At 36.5% G+C, this 15,596-nt stretch overlaps 2 protein-coding genes across 3 annotated transcripts; one reads left to right on the top strand and one right to left on the bottom strand.

Annotated features, from left to right (window-relative positions):
- The first annotated feature begins 983 nt into the window (after positions 1-983).
- LOC140793828 (probable methyltransferase PMT2) lies at positions 984-4,985 on the top strand. Of its 2 annotated transcripts, none has more exons than XM_073145561.1 (7): positions 984-1,215; positions 1,762-2,413; positions 2,573-2,783; positions 2,889-3,183; positions 3,480-3,869; positions 4,176-4,253; positions 4,436-4,985. In XM_073145561.1, the coding sequence occupies exons 2-7, from the start codon at positions 1,769-1,771 to the stop codon at positions 4,662-4,664; spliced, it is 1,848 nt and encodes a 615-aa protein (XP_073001662.1). In that variant the 5' UTR covers positions 984-1,215; positions 1,762-1,768; the 3' UTR covers positions 4,665-4,985. The 2 variants fall into 2 exon arrangements, with proteins under 2 accessions (XP_073001662.1, XP_073001672.1); XM_073145571.1 differs by having other exon boundaries at positions 1,036-1,215; positions 1,742-2,413.
- Positions 4,986-6,199: 1,214 nt separating this feature from the next.
- Positions 6,200-13,926, bottom strand: LOC140780670 (ATP-dependent 6-phosphofructokinase 5, chloroplastic-like). The gene is made up of 14 exons (XM_073126367.1): positions 13,780-13,926; positions 13,041-13,399; positions 12,811-12,892; positions 12,227-12,300; positions 11,861-11,972; positions 10,771-10,866; positions 10,581-10,682; positions 10,384-10,458; positions 10,025-10,165; positions 9,779-9,895; positions 9,600-9,704; positions 8,490-8,570; positions 7,078-7,206; positions 6,200-6,724 (listed from the first exon to the last, which is right to left on the bottom strand). Exons 2-14 carry the CDS (start codon positions 13,346-13,348, stop codon positions 6,557-6,559), a joined length of 1,590 nt encoding a protein of 529 aa, XP_072982468.1. The 5' UTR covers positions 13,349-13,399; positions 13,780-13,926; the 3' UTR covers positions 6,200-6,556.
- Between the last annotated feature and the right edge of the window lie 1,670 nt (positions 13,927-15,596).

The following is a 15,596-nucleotide window of genomic DNA, read 5'->3' on the forward strand; positions in this document are numbered from 1 at the left end:
TACATATTTGTACCATAAGAGAATGAAAAGTGTTTGAATTACTAGGGATTAATACATTATAAATATATTATTATTAGTGTTTTTTTTTTTTCTAGAGAAATTTCGTGGACCGAAAATATCATTACCTTCAAGTAATTGGTTACAGCATAATACCCACGTCTGGCTGAGGAACAAATAGAATTACAAGGAGAAAAAGTATTAAGTACAAAATCTAAGCACAACTAAAAATAGAGTGAAGAAGACAAGGACCATAAATAAATAAGCGGCATAGAATAATTCAGAATGGTAAGAGTCTTGAAGGCATAATTCTTTAATGGAGCTAACTAAATCCTATGAATCCAAGAATGGGAGGAGGGAGAGAGCAGGTCTTAGTGTTATACTGTATTTTAAGAGTATAAGTGATACTGAGTCGTAATTTACCCGTTGCGTGCAATAGAATAGTTGATAGGAAAAAAATATTTAAAATTCCTGCAGTTGGGTTTGGACTTTGGAGACGAGATCCTTTACATCCTTTTATTGTTGCAAATATCTTGTGCAAAGGTTTGATCCTCGAATTTAGTGCTGAATAATAAATCATCAAAAGCATCTATGTTCTCAAACTTGCATTTAAAATAGGTGGCGTGTCAATAATCGAGTGGATGACACCCGAATCCCTTTCCCGTTCCATTAATCTATACCCCATTTCTCGCCAATTAAATAGTGTTCCAGTAGTAGCACCAATAGCAGATCCAGATGGGTATCCGCTGTTCCCATGTCCTCAGCCTTCAGCACCTCCACGTCCACGTGTCGTTTTTCCATTCGTTTTGAACTCCGCCGACGATATTCAACATATAGATTCCTGTTCAAGCCAACAGAGGTGATCGGTACACTCGGTGACTTCCCCGGTGGTGACGACATCGCTTCCGCGGTACAGTCACCACCAGGAATGTCCGCATACGAATGCTATGAGTGCATACATTCCATCATGGGTAACACCGTCATCCACGGGGACGCGTCGAATAGTTCAAAAAGGAGGAGGACAAAGGCGTCCAAGTTGGGAGGGTAGAAGCAATCTAAATCTATACTGCTCATAAACAAAGAAACAGACGAGGAGGCGATCGAATCCCCGCTTCGATCCTCTTCCCGTGTTCGCATCCTAGGTTATTCTTCCCATTGATGCGACAGAGAGAAGCTTCGGATAGTGGAGACGGTGGTGGATCTGAGATCTATTGATCGGTATGACTTCTTCTTCTACCATTCCATCTCCAGAGCTTCTGTTCTTCAATTCGATTTCCGAAGTCATCGTTAAGGTTTTTGGCTGGAGTTTGTTATCTTCTCGAGTTGTTAACGTCTGCTTTGGTAATCTAGGATATTTTATGGAAAAAAAAATAACGTTTCATGTTACGGAGTGTCGAGGGTATCCAAATTTGTAGCTTTGCGAGATCTCGTGGAAGGTGATACTACTCTTTAGTGCCTGCTTGATTTACTTAATTTCAAACTTTGTAGTAAATGTGCCACCTTTTTTGTGGATCCGCCATGTGGAAGGTTGTAGCTCAGCTGGATAAGCTTTCGTCTTTTCCTTTTTCTGGTTTAAACCTACGTAGGATTAGGATTTGGGTTCTCAATTTTGAGTAATTTTCTCTGGTTTGTTGGGTATAAAGAGATATAACATTTTCTTTTTTAATGGTAAAGGCATTTGTTTTCTCCCAAATTGCTTAATGCTGGATTTTTATCTAAGTGGAAGCTGTGTGATTTACTAAAGGTGTGGAGAACTTTGTTTAGGTGAAGTATGGCCATAAAAGGGAATTCAGGTGATAACAGAACTAGAAGTTCCTTGTCCATAATCATTTTAGTTGGTCTCTGTTGCTTCTTCTATGTGTTGGGTGCCTGGCAGAGGAGTGGATTTGGAAAGGGGGATAGCATAGCACTTGCCATCACGAAACAGACTGAATGCGATGTCTCAACTAAGCTCAATTTTGAGACTCATCATGGGATATCAGGCGTCGGTAACGAGCTTGGTGATTCAGAAGCCAAGACTTTTAAGCCATGTGACGACCATCACACTGATTACACTCCTTGCCATGATCAGAAGCGTGCGATGACCTTCCCAAGAAATAACATGGTCTATAGGGAGAGGCACTGTCCACCGGATGGTGAGAAGCTTTACTGTCTTATACCTGCACCAAAGGGATATGTGGCTCCCTTTCCATGGCCTAAGAGCCGTGACTATGTTCCCTATGCAAATGTACCTTACAAGAGCTTGACTGTAGAGAAGGCCATTCAGAACTGGGTTCAATTCGAAGGCAATGTTTTCAGGTTTCCTGGTGGGGGAACGCAGTTTCCTCAAGGGGCAGACAAGTATATAGACCAGCTTGCATCTGTTATCCCAATTGCTAACGGAACAGTGAGGACTGCATTAGACACTGGTTGTGGGGTAAGTGAAGTATGCCCATTATGTCTACCTAATTTCATCTTAACCAGTTCTTCTTAATGAATAATCACTGTTTCATTGTATTAATTTATTTTAATGTAGGTGAAAGTTACGAATACCTCTCTCTTTTTTGATATCTTTTATTTCATTTATTAATTTCAGGTTGCCAGTTGGGGTGCTTATCTATTGAAGAGGAATGTCTTAGCCATGTCATTTGCACCAAGAGACTCTCACGAGGCACAAGTACAATTTGCACTTGAAAGAGGTGTGCCTGCAGTGATTGGTGTACTTGGATCCATAAAGCTTCCATACCCTTCACGAGCCTTTGATATGGCTCACTGTTCAAGATGTTTGATTCCATGGGGTGCAAATGGTGAGTATGCATTTCTAAAGAATAAAAAGAAGAGGAAACAAATTTGAGTGGGCTTAGACTTTAATAATGATTCTTTCCTCTACTAATGGTGTTTTCTATTTGCAGATGGAATGTACATGATGGAAGTTGATAGGGTTCTCAGGCCTGGTGGTTATTGGGTGCTTTCAGGTCCTCCCATCAACTGGAAGATTAACTACAAGGGATGGCAACGTACAAAAGAGGATCTAGAGGGGGAACAAAGAAAAATAGAAGAATTTGCTGAACTTCTTTGCTGGGAAAAGATCACTGAGATTGGTGAAATTGCCATATGGAGAAAGAGAATAAATGCTGATTCCTGTCCTGGGAGGCAAGATGAGCCTCAAGTTAATATGTGTGAATCAAAAAATGCTGATGACGTCTGGTAAAAAATATATCATTAATTTGGAATTTGTACTTTCTATTAGATTAGATTTATCATATAAGTGAGAGCAGTTATGTGAGATAAATGGAAGAAAACATGTCAAATTTTAGAGTACCTGTAAATATATGAGATCATAAAGCAATTACTCAGGAGTTTCTCTGTTCATTGTGAGTTAGCATCAGCATTTCCTTAAAGTTGATAAGTTCGTTAATACAATAAGTGAACTGCTTTTCTTACTACACTAATGCAGATTTTGCTTCGGTCTCTAATTTTCTCATTCCTTCTGGTTACTTTAGGTACAAGAAAATGGAGGCCTGTGTTAACCGTTACCCTGAGGTTAGTAGTCCTGAAGAGGTTGCTGGAGGTCAGCTGAGCCCATTCCCAAAGAGGTTAACTGCTGTACCTCCTAGGATAGCCAGCGGTTCTGTTCCTGGTTTCACCATTGAGTCATATCAAGAAGACAACAGATTGTGGCAAAAGCATGTTAAAGCTTACAAGAAAATCAATAAGTTTCTCGACACTGGAAGATATCGCAATATAATGGATATGAATGCAGGTGTGGGTAGTTTTGCAGCAGCAATCGAGTCGCCAAAATTGTGGGTCATGAACGTTGTCCCTACTATTGCTGAGATTTCCTCTTTGGGTGCCATATATGAGCGAGGATTAATAGGAATCTATCATGACTGGTATGTGTTTGTCGCCTTGCACAAAGTTTATCTGATATCTTCTAAAAGAGTTAGTTTGCTTCACCTCTGTGGTGGATTTTTTTTTTCATTTTGTTTGTTTCATTTAATCAGCTTCCCTGCAGTACTGTTATAGTGTTATCTGCATTAGATGCATCTGTTTTACCTTTTTGGATGTTTTGATTGTTTGGCAACCATTTGTCTCCTCTAATACGATGATGAACGATCATAACTTGAGTCACTATTTGAGGTGCAAGCATATTTTACTTGTAAGAATCTTAAATTTTAACATGCTGTTTCTTGGTTTAGGTGTGAAGCATTCTCCACATACCCGAGGACTTATGATCTTATACATGCCAATGGCGTTTTCAGCTTGTACCAGGACAAGTAAGTTAATGTAGGATCTGACAGTTGTGTAGTTTGTGTTGAAATTCTTAGCACAAAGATGCTCTTCTTACCGTTATGTGGATGAGATGTTTACAGATTGCTGGATAAAATTAAAAGAAACCTATTCAGAATATCCCCCACCTGTATCTTCTTTGCTCATATATGTTATTCAATTGAAACAGGTGCAAAATCGAAGATATTCTCTTAGAGATGGACCGTATTCTGCGTCCAGAAGGTGCAGTTATCTTCCGTGATAGCGTTGACGTCCTGATAAAGGTGAAGACGATGGCCAGCGGCATGAGATGGATCACAAAAATGACGGATCACGAGGATGGACCTCTCGTACCTGAGAAGATACTGTATGCTGTCAAACAGTACTGGGTTGGCGGAAGCAAGAGTAGCGAAGAATGAAAGGAGAGCTGCACCCAAGAGAAGCATCAGTTTCCCTGCCACTCTGGTTAGGGACAGTCGATTTACAGCAAAGCTGTGTTCGACTTAGGATGGTTCCGTTCTTTTTTTCCCCACAAGTAGCACGAAACGTTGGGTAGAGAGTTATTTATGGCATCCTTTGATGCGTAGTAAGTTGGTAGGCCTTAGCTTAATATTTATATTTATTGCTTTGTGGTTGGTGCTTTCTTTTTTGCCTTTGTTTTTTAACTAGGCCTGCGGTTCTCCTATCAAATTATTGGTTGAGCTACAATTGGATTTTATTAGTTGAAATATTTTGTATTATATGCTCTCTCTCTCTATATATATATATATATATATGTGTGTGTGTGTGTGTGTGTGTGTGTGTGTGATCTGAAAGGGAAATACACAGTTAACTAGGTGGATTCATCTGATTTAATGCCAGAAACTTTCCTATAAATTATTGGTTGAGCTACAATTGGATTTTATTAGCTGAAATATTTTGTAATCTGTGCGTTCTCTCTCTCAAGGAAAAATATAGTTATCCTAATCGGATCGACCTGATCTGAGCTCACGTCACTAGGTTATTAGTTCTCAACCGGTGATTTATCCGATCGAATTGTTAGTTTTTTAAAAATATTTAAATAATATATAAATAGATTTAAATAATTTAAAAAATAAATAAATATTTATAAAAGTAGTATAATTGTATGTCTCTTAAAATAAATGTTATTTATATAGATACATTCGTGATTATTTTTAAGTTAAATTATTTAATATAAAAAGATAAATATATTATTAACTAAGAGAAATATTTGAAAATAAGATTTGTCTTTTCTGTTTAAATTTTAATGATAGTTTATTTCAAGTAATATTCATGCAAAAAATAAATATTTTAAAGTATATACATACAATTTTTTTGTATTTTAAAAGATATATGTATAAATATGAATTTACATAGACATACAAGTAAATAAGATATATTTTTTATGGCTATGCGTAAAAACCTAATTTAAAAACTAACATACTAAATAATTTTAAAATTTTACGACGAAAATACTATTAAGATATAGAATAAAATAATTAAATATTAAAGATAATTATATAATTTTGCAAAAGTGGTTGACCTAGCTGATTTGCCAAAAACTAGTGAGGTTACAAAGTTCACAGCTTCAACCACCGGATTAATCAGTTTTTATCGGGTCGATTATTTATCCGATCCAATAATAAATCGAAGCAGTTTACTAGTTAGGTTGCACGGGTTCAACCACCGAGTTCAGCGATCCAACCATCAGTTAGGGAAAGCACGGTTAACTACATGGATTCGTCTGATTTAATGCCATAATTAATTTTTCCAATAAAATGACGAGTTTTATTAACTAAACAGAATTGTTTACGTATATTCTGGATACTGCAGCCGGTGGTCTATGTGGAAATAGCGATTCAGGTTCTAGCTTGTCAGATGCCTGCTAATAATTCTAAGCTTACCACAAACCAAACGAGAAACAAAAAATAACTGATATAATAACTAGCTGAAATTCTGAAGAATCATTTATATTAGAATGATATAATTTATCATCAGCTATAGATAGTGCATTTCCATGTATTATTATCACTACACACTGCCAAAACAATAATGTATCCCTTCAGCAGACTCCCCACACTTAGGATCTTTATTTGAAAACGAAAACAATTACGTACAAAAAAATGATGTACGGATGAGACCCTTATTTCGAATCTTCCATCTCGCTTAGTTGTGATTACTCCAAATGTAGAAAATACCGCCATGCCGGCGACCTGAATAAATAATACTGCCAAGGAGGAGAAGCAGAGGCAAGAACACTTATCTAGATACTAGTGAAATCCTAAAAGGTGGATGGCTTTTTCCAACCGGATCAATGGAAGTCAGGTTGGCCAGTGGAAGTCAAACACCGGTGCCACATCCGACTGTTAGGGTCGACGAACCTAGGAGATCTAATAACTTCTGGAATCGGTAGGTAGACATTGTGTGTGTTGCATACGCCTGTTGTGATGCCACTGAACCCCGCGAAAGCACCGTGTACCTGCATAGTGCATGAGATCATAGCTCAAAAGGGCTTAAGTACGCTAAAATTTGAACATACTGATGCAAAAAATCTTTAATCAGAAATAGCCCTGAAAGTCAGGCTAGAAGTATCCATACAGAAGAATTAATAAAAGCACAAAAATGTGATAAGAGCAATAAAAGAAATGCATGCCATCAAAGATGCTCTACTTCAATTGAGTTTCCTAAGAATTAAAACTAAATTTTGATAAATTTTGTGAAGGCAGAAAATGTGAGTTTCATATTATATCCTCAGCTGCATCATTCTCAAAAGCACACATCTGTTTTCTTATATGTATTTGCTATGGAATACATATGCAAAAAGATTCTTACAGCATTCTGTCCAAGTACAGTGCAGAGAATTGCATCAGATGCATTGGCGCGGACTGCTCGGACCATATAGGTGGGATCAATGTACTTTACATCAGCGGGAATTCCTATTCCCTTGAAATGTCTTTTAATCTGCCACCAAATTATAAACTTTTGTCAACATATGGCCGCTAAATTGTAGGAAATCAGAAAGTAATTGTAGAAATTGTTGCATCTTCATGTGTGATATAGAACAAGAAGAGCAGGTGAGAATACGGCGGACAAACTAAATAGAAACAAACTGCTAACATAGAAAAGCACCGCATATAGGTCATGCATTATGCGTCTTGAAAAGAAAATGCTGCAAGAAAAATTGCAGCAATAGCAATACAATGTGCTTGATGGAAATAGAAGTTGCGATCCCTCATTTGATCCACAGGACAATTTTATCATCTTGAATATCAAGATAATTGAGATACTAGTCTTTTGTGTCATCTACTCATATGATTTACAAATACATCCATAAGTATAGTCCATGGTAATTAAAGCTAGCCCCTACTCACTGGTGGCACACCTTCAAATCACTAATAACAGCATCTACGGTCACAAAGGTAAGACTGACAACCTCTTGCTTCCTCAAACCCAACATTGGCAGGAGCTCATGCTCTAGTGCCTTACCATTATTTAGGTAACTCACTGCAATTTCTGCATGTATTTTCTCATTTAAATATTTTATTCATGAACTGCAAAACAATTCTGATTCTTAGCATCTATAGAGGTCGATGACAGATGGTTTGCGGAATGTCCATAAACTAAGATTAGAATTTAGCTCGGATACTTGCTTAATCATATGCTTTGAGCACATAATTCTGGTGAACTCCTATGAAACGAAAACTTGTATGTATGCTGATGCAATATATTGAAGTTATTTGTATATTACATGGCGTAAGAATGATAATGGAAGTTTAGTATGACAACAGTTCCAATATATTGAAGTTTTTTGTATATTACTTGGCGTAAGAAGTGATATAAAATCTTTTGGCCCCGCCAATGAGATGGTTATGATTTGTTATGCTGATGCAAAATTATGGTTAGTATGATTACAAGGAGAAATCATTTCATAGGCAGTCTTAACAGGACAATAGGAATCCTTCTAAAACAACCATACTAATTTGATAGTAAAAGACAGCTTTATAGAGTGTGAGAGGACAACTCGGTTGATATTTTCATTGTTCAATGGATAGAAAAAAAAATATATATATAGCCTAGGCAATAGTTCAGTGTGCCTGCATCAGCTCTAACACATCACACTGAATAATTCAATTCTAAGTATGAATTTCAATCATAGAACATTTTTTGGCAATTTTCTTTTCTCTATATCAGGCAACCATGAACATAATTAATTGAAAGGAGGTCAGAGAAAATGAGATATGAACCTGCTGCTGAATGTGCACCCCTATATCACTAAGAATCGTGTTTCCTGATGCATCTGTTGCATTTGACTTTTGTAGCAATTCCTGACAAAAGCAATAGTGTAAGCCCAAATGGGTCAAGGGAATTATGCAGAGAACTATTAACAAGTTTATCAGTATACCACAGAAGCACTCTCGATAAATCATATAGAAGGAAAATCATAAATCCTAGTAAGCCATGCATGAAATTTTGGCTGAAAACCCCACATGTCAAAGTGGAAGACATCCAAAACGTGTATGAGCTAAGATTTAGAAGTTTGATATAGTTTCTGATAGGAAAAGGCTGAATATATGAGGTTTTGAATGTTTCCAACACAGACCTCAAAAATCCAAGAAAGGTTATTGTTCACCAAGAACGTGTTTGATTGTAGGATTGGATGAGAGGAAATAAGACATCAAGTCTTATCCCAAGAGATTATCAATCTCATGTTACAATTTTAGTTTACTGTCAGATTTATATAAGATTATGTATGGGATAAACAAAATTACATTATTATCCTTGATAAAGAAAATTAATAACATTAATTACTATTTTAACTTAAATTATATCATTAAATTATATTATGTTATTATCAAAATTAATCATGTTTAATTCAAAATAATCAGAATTAAAACTAAAAGTAATACAAATTAATAGAATGAATTAATATAAAACTGTTTAATAAAAAATGTAAAGTTTTTCAATATAGCAATACTTTAAATAAATAAATAATATAAAATACTAATAAGAAGATAAAAAAAATAAAAATAAAATTTGAGTAATTAAGATTGTTAATTTGTTATTTATGCATCAAAATTTATCATTTCTTATATAGGGGCAATATAGTAATAATGTCTTTATCCCTCCACTTGAGACCTCTTTTGGGAGATAGACATCGTGCCCACACTTCTAATCCCGTCTATTAATTTCGTACCAAACATCAAAATTTATGGGGGCCTACGAGATAACTAATATAATCTTATTTTCATATTTTTTTAAACAGACGCACCCCAAAGGTTCTAGTGTTGCCAAATGTTTATAGTAAAATTCATTTTCTTGTTATAAACCTAATGGTTAACAGGTCCTAAACTTACTTGTCCTGCTCCTTCAGCAACACAAACCATAGCTGATCCTTTAGCTTCTATCAAATGCTCAAGGTGTCGTAAGACTCCATTTGGTCCCTCCAGAGTAAAAGGTACCTTCATTTGGATATTATCCAATTAGAATCAATAGCACTGAGAAGAATGGGAAGATGGACGTGATTATTTTATACCTCAGGAATCAAACAGACATCTATCTGACCACTTGAAAGTGATGCATGCATTGCAATGAACCCGCTGCTTCTTCCCATCAACTTGACCAGTCCAATGCCATGGTATGCACTACGTGCCTAAAATCAGCAGCAAACAAATCAAATCATAAGAAAATAGTGAAGTAGTGAAGTGGCTAACACATTCTTTAACCTGTACATAAATTAGAGCCATGCAAGCGCCAGCTGAAAATTACAAAGATCTCTTACCTCAATATATGCGGAATTGATTGCTCGTTGAGCTGCTTCTACAGCAGTATCAAAACCAAATGTCTTGTCCATCAATAGTATGTCATTATCAATGGTTTTTGGCACGCAGACCACTGACACTTTGATTTTTCTCTTGCGGCACTGCGGTCAGCAAAGGCTAGATATAAGCATGCAAATATTTAAGCATCAAGTCCTGAATAATCTCATTTAGATTATTAAGCAGAGATGGTATGATTGAACACCTACTTGTGGTATAGAAGAATAAGAGATAGATGCAAGATGAAGATATATATGCTAAGCATGATTTCAAGAAACTTTTAATTCTACTTAATCCAATAAACTTAAAAAGTTAGTGTTACCTCATTGTGTATTGCGTTCGCCCCTGCATGTGTGCCATTTCCACCCAGTATAAAAAGCATATCAATTTTCCTAGCCTGAAATGCAGAATTAATCCTGATTTTTTTGACCATATATTGAACTCAAATAATGTTGCCAAGATGGCCACGAAGTGTTGCCCATGTCACCTGCAGACTGGCAGGGACATTAAGATATATACCTGAATGCTATCTACGATCTCATTAACAGTTCCCCCTCCACGAGAAACTCCCAACAAGCTCCCACCAGCAAGATTTATGTTTTGGACAACTTCACGAGAAAGCTGCAAGAAAAAAATGATAATCTCAAAATACACACACATACAATTGAGTGATTCTGATGAACATTCCCGTGCTAAGTGTGGTTCCTACCGGTATTTCTGACAAACTCTCATCATTAAAACCACGGTAACCATATGGGATTCCAACAATATTTTTAACCCCATATTTTTCAAGGGTGAGCACAATCTGCAAGCACAAGAGTATAAGCCAGTATCATTATGAATCCCATGAAGAGGAACCTTGAATAAGAATGATAAAAAGAAGACAAATGCATATATGTACCTATCTGTGTACGTATAATTTCTGCATTTATTTACATGCATTTGAATCACATTATAACCAGAGTGTAAAATTTGATCAAAAAATTACATACATGATCAAACAGATAGGTTATCAAAAATACAGTAAGCAACTAGGCAGATGCTAGAACTGTATTGCTAAAAGAGCAGAATGTTAGATTTTGAATTACACAAACAAGCCGTTGCCTTGATGCAATGCTGCCTATATTAGTTTGAAAGCTCAGAGCTGCAACATTAATAAGTGACATTCAACCTTTGCAGAAGTAGCTCAAGTATAAATTTCAGAAGCAATGGCACTTTTAGCAGTACATAAAAATAATGCTCCTCCTCTGCTCATAGTGATATTTTTTAGTATTCACAACAGATGATGCATATTGGTGCATAATTTAAGATGCCCTAGATAAGGTCATCAACATGGCTTTTGGTCATCGGGGACAATAATGACTGTTGGTAACCATTGTTTTACCCAGAAACTGCCTTCTAGCAGATTTTCTTGACATAAGGTAAAGATTGTCCATGATAGTGGTTGTCAAAAGACCATTTCGCAGGAGTAGACTCTGATTCTGATTCCCTCCTATTCATCAAAACTAGTAAAGTTGCCTTCACAAAATGATCTCCATGGATCATCTTTCTACTCAAAAGTCAAGTGAGTTGAACTCTCTCATATGATTGGAGAAGAGAGAGGCAGACAGAAGTTCCATGTTGGAAACTAAGATTATGTCAAGCCTTCCATTTCCTGACCCAGTTAAAAAAGAAAATGCTAAACTATACAGATGCTTATAGCAACTGGCTCTGTAGTATATTAGCCGAATCAGCAGGAAAAATATGCAATTGAAGATTTTATACTTGGACTAAGTGAGCTGAGAAAAGTGCCAACTGACCTGTCTAATAACATCATTGAGACCAGGACACAGCCCACCACAAGTGACAATGGCAGCTTTAACATGTCTAGGTTCATAGTATATTTGCTTACGTGGCCCAGCTCGGTGCACCCTGGAGCAAGATAAAAGATAAATTTAATAGAATAGAAAGGAATGTAGTAACATATCATTAATATGTCATTTTACCAGAATAATTACTTCAAAGAGCAACACTAGAGTAGTAAAAAAGGGGACTAGGAAACTCTCAAGCAAGATGCCTCTGAAATTCAGATAGCCGAAAGAGACAAGACATTTCGCACGAACAATTCATGCATCATAAGAGAAGAATTAATGTTCCGACATTGTATAAGTTCACAATGTGAATACCATTGCTCAACCCAGCTGCAATCAGGATCAATGCACTCAGCTCCAGCAGAAGTCGGTGAGGCAAACTTTATAACCTGAAAGAAATAATACATATTCAATAAAGATTTAGGCTTAAACATGAGAGATGCACATTTTGAGAGGTGAAGCATTCCAAAGTTTTTCAAAACTTAGAAAAGTAATAAGTAGATCAATTACAAGGACATAAATACATTACTTCAATATCATTTAGTAGGATGAAAAAAATGAACTCAAAAAGACCATTGCTCATTTTCTGAAAATTGATGCCAAGTACCAATCCACTCTTCCAGGCCAAAAGCTTAAGATACATCAACTTTCAACTCTATATGTTACCCATCCTATATATGCATTTTTTATCTCACAAGTATTGAAGTAAATAAAAGAAATGCGTAGAACTTTATTCCAGATGAAAACAGATACTAAGGCAGCTTGTACCATTCACATAAATAAAATCAGACAGGCAAGAATGCTTACAGCATTTACAACATATCGAATTCAGATTTCAGAACATCATCCAACAAATTAAGATGACTGGTTGAACTAGTTATGTATGAATAAATGCAGACCTTTAGAAGTGCTCTATCATCATCATCCACATAGCCATTCCACGCATCACCCAGTGCACCATTACCATCTTCAACAGGAATTCTGTCATAGCCAAATAACATTATGTTGAATGAATTAAAATTGCCCAACAGACATGCCTCAATCAGTGACAGCCTAACTCCAAATTAGGATTTGGTAAAATGCTAAGGAAATAAAGGCGTAATACAAAGATAAGTAAAGAGTAACTTACCTGCTCTTGAGAGAGAATGTAGTTGGTCTTGGCTTCACATCGAGAATATCCCTCAAGTGCGGCAAATTAAAGCGCTCATCAAAATCTTCTTGGAAGTGCTTTTTCCAGTCTGGATCCTTAAAGTCTACGTCTGAATTAACAGCAACAGCTCTTACAACCATAAGCGGTGATCCAATTCTTTTCCCCTTCTCAAGCCTTCTAAAGTTTGAATAATCTATGCTGCAAAAAGGTACATGCCCGTCCAACTGCAACCCATATTGCCGCGAACTAATACAGGCGACATGATTAACTGATAATGCGAAAGCCATTATCCAGATTCTCGTATAGCTATGTGATGAAGAAAGCCAAACACAAGAAACCTGCACGGCATAGGGAAAAAAAATTAAAATACCCTTATTTACACTGATTGGAGCTTTTTCGATAAAATCTGACAACAAAAGGAAAGAAGCAAATTTTTAATTAGTCATATCCGGTCAATCAAATATATTCCAACCCAAATCGAATCATACGAGGCATCTCCAACAATCAAGGAATCACAAAATACCAATATTAAGGAAAAGAAGAAGAAGATAGAAACAAAAACCTGTCGATCTAAACCAAAACCTAACAAAATAACATGATATCGACATCTGGGAACTTCTAATTTTCAAAAGATCGATTATCAAATCTTCCACCTACCAATCACTCCTCCACCTACCTACTTCCTCGCAGACATTGGGATAATAAATTAGATTATTACCTTGTATTTGATTGGAGATCGGAAGATTTGAATCGATCGACGAGAGAGAGAGAAAGAGAGGAGAGACCCCCTTTGACTTGAATTCGCCTTCGCTCTCTCCTCTTTTTCTCCGCCTTCTTACTTTATATTTTCTCTTATTTTTCTTTCTTTTTTGTAATCTCCGCATCTTTTTAAACACGGAGGGAAGGAAGAGGAGAAAAATGGGAACGAGAGGAAAGGCCGCCTCGCTTACGTCATCGAGCACGAAATAGAGAGTCCTGGTTTGACTCGTCGGCGGTCATCTTACCACCTTCCGCTGCTTTTTTGCTTTATACGCATGAAACTTTCTTATTTGTATGTTCATATTGCGAAATACAAAGCTTCTATGGGATATATAATTTTAGAGGGTCGTAAACGCAAACGCTGGACTTTGACTGTTTCACGGAGTCCAATATTCGAGGTTAAGTTGACCAATATGTTAATTGATACCCTTCAAACTTTTTTAGATTACAATATTTTTTTAAAACTTTGGGACAAAATAATAACAAAAAATATCTAATGACAATTATACCCCTAATGAGTAAATAAGCTCATCAATTTAGCTAACAAAATAATAAAAAAAAGGATTAGTCAAGTTTTTTAAAAAAATTTAAGCAACAGTCAATTATGCCCTCACCTTCACCACGTGTGGTCGAACCATTGGAGTAGTTCCATCCTCCTCAATCCCTGCATGTGGAAACTCCTCCTCGAGATTGGCGAACGAGTTCGTCAAAGCTACACCTCAAGATTTGTGCAACCGCTGATACTACCGATAGTAAAGCTGGGGAGGGGAATGTGGAAGCAAAAGTCGGTGATGGTGAAGTTACAAAAATAATTTAATTATATTAATATATATCTTTTTATCCTAATTTAATTAAATATTTAAATTGAAGTTCTCTCTAACGAGAGCATCTAGGTTATTTTAGGACTAATTATGTCTGATATAAATGTAATATAAGAGGTAATCGTAAAACCACATATAATTTAGGAGTATAGACATAATTAACCCTAGATAAATATACCCTCGTTCTCGAGAGTTGCCTGCCCCTACCTTTGTCATGCGAGTGCATTCGTTGACTAAAAAGGAGGGCGTATTTATGATCGTTGGTGACGCACGTCGCTCACCCGGCGGTTTGGTTGGCCATCTCGGAGACAGGCGAGTATGGCCACCTCCTGTGAACTCACCTTCAGCAGGAGCGGAGAAATAGATGTCTATTTCTGTTATTTCGGCTTTAAATTAATTAAGGGTAGTGTTTTTTTTACATATATAGTATTTAAAAAAATCACTTATTTGCTTCTATAAAATTAAGAGGGTGATGAAAAAGAAAAAAAAAAAAAAAAAACTGAAAGGGGAGAAGAACCTCTCCCCTCCTGGCAAAAGAAGTAAACGAACATCTGTGACGCTCAAAAGAGAGTAATACATTTCTAAATTATTATAATATAAAAATATCCTTATTATGTTTTTTGTTACCTAAGCTATATTTAGCTGGGCCTATTCCCTTGAGAGGGTGGTCAAGGAGTCCCTAGAAATAAGGGTACATAACTTCGAGGGAATGGGGTCCGACGAACGCCTCCAACAAATAGGCAGCAAGATGACTTTCTTAAAATAGGCGCTTAGATTAGGTCTCCAGAGGCAACCAACTAAACCTTACATGATTCGAACCAGTTCAAAAAAGTCTGACTCCACTTCAACTAAATTATGGTCTTTGGCAAGTAAGAGGCCTAGTCTAAGCACACAACCCTTAGCCATCAACATCGACTCCCAAGCCACAATAAGAAGAGACCCGTATGTTGCTCGC

This window comes from Typha latifolia, chromosome 1 (assembly GCF_019914945.1).
Source record: "Typha latifolia isolate L0001 chromosome 1, TyphaL0001v2, whole genome shotgun sequence".
Lineage (NCBI taxonomy): Eukaryota > Viridiplantae > Streptophyta > Magnoliopsida > Poales > Typhaceae > Typha > Typha latifolia.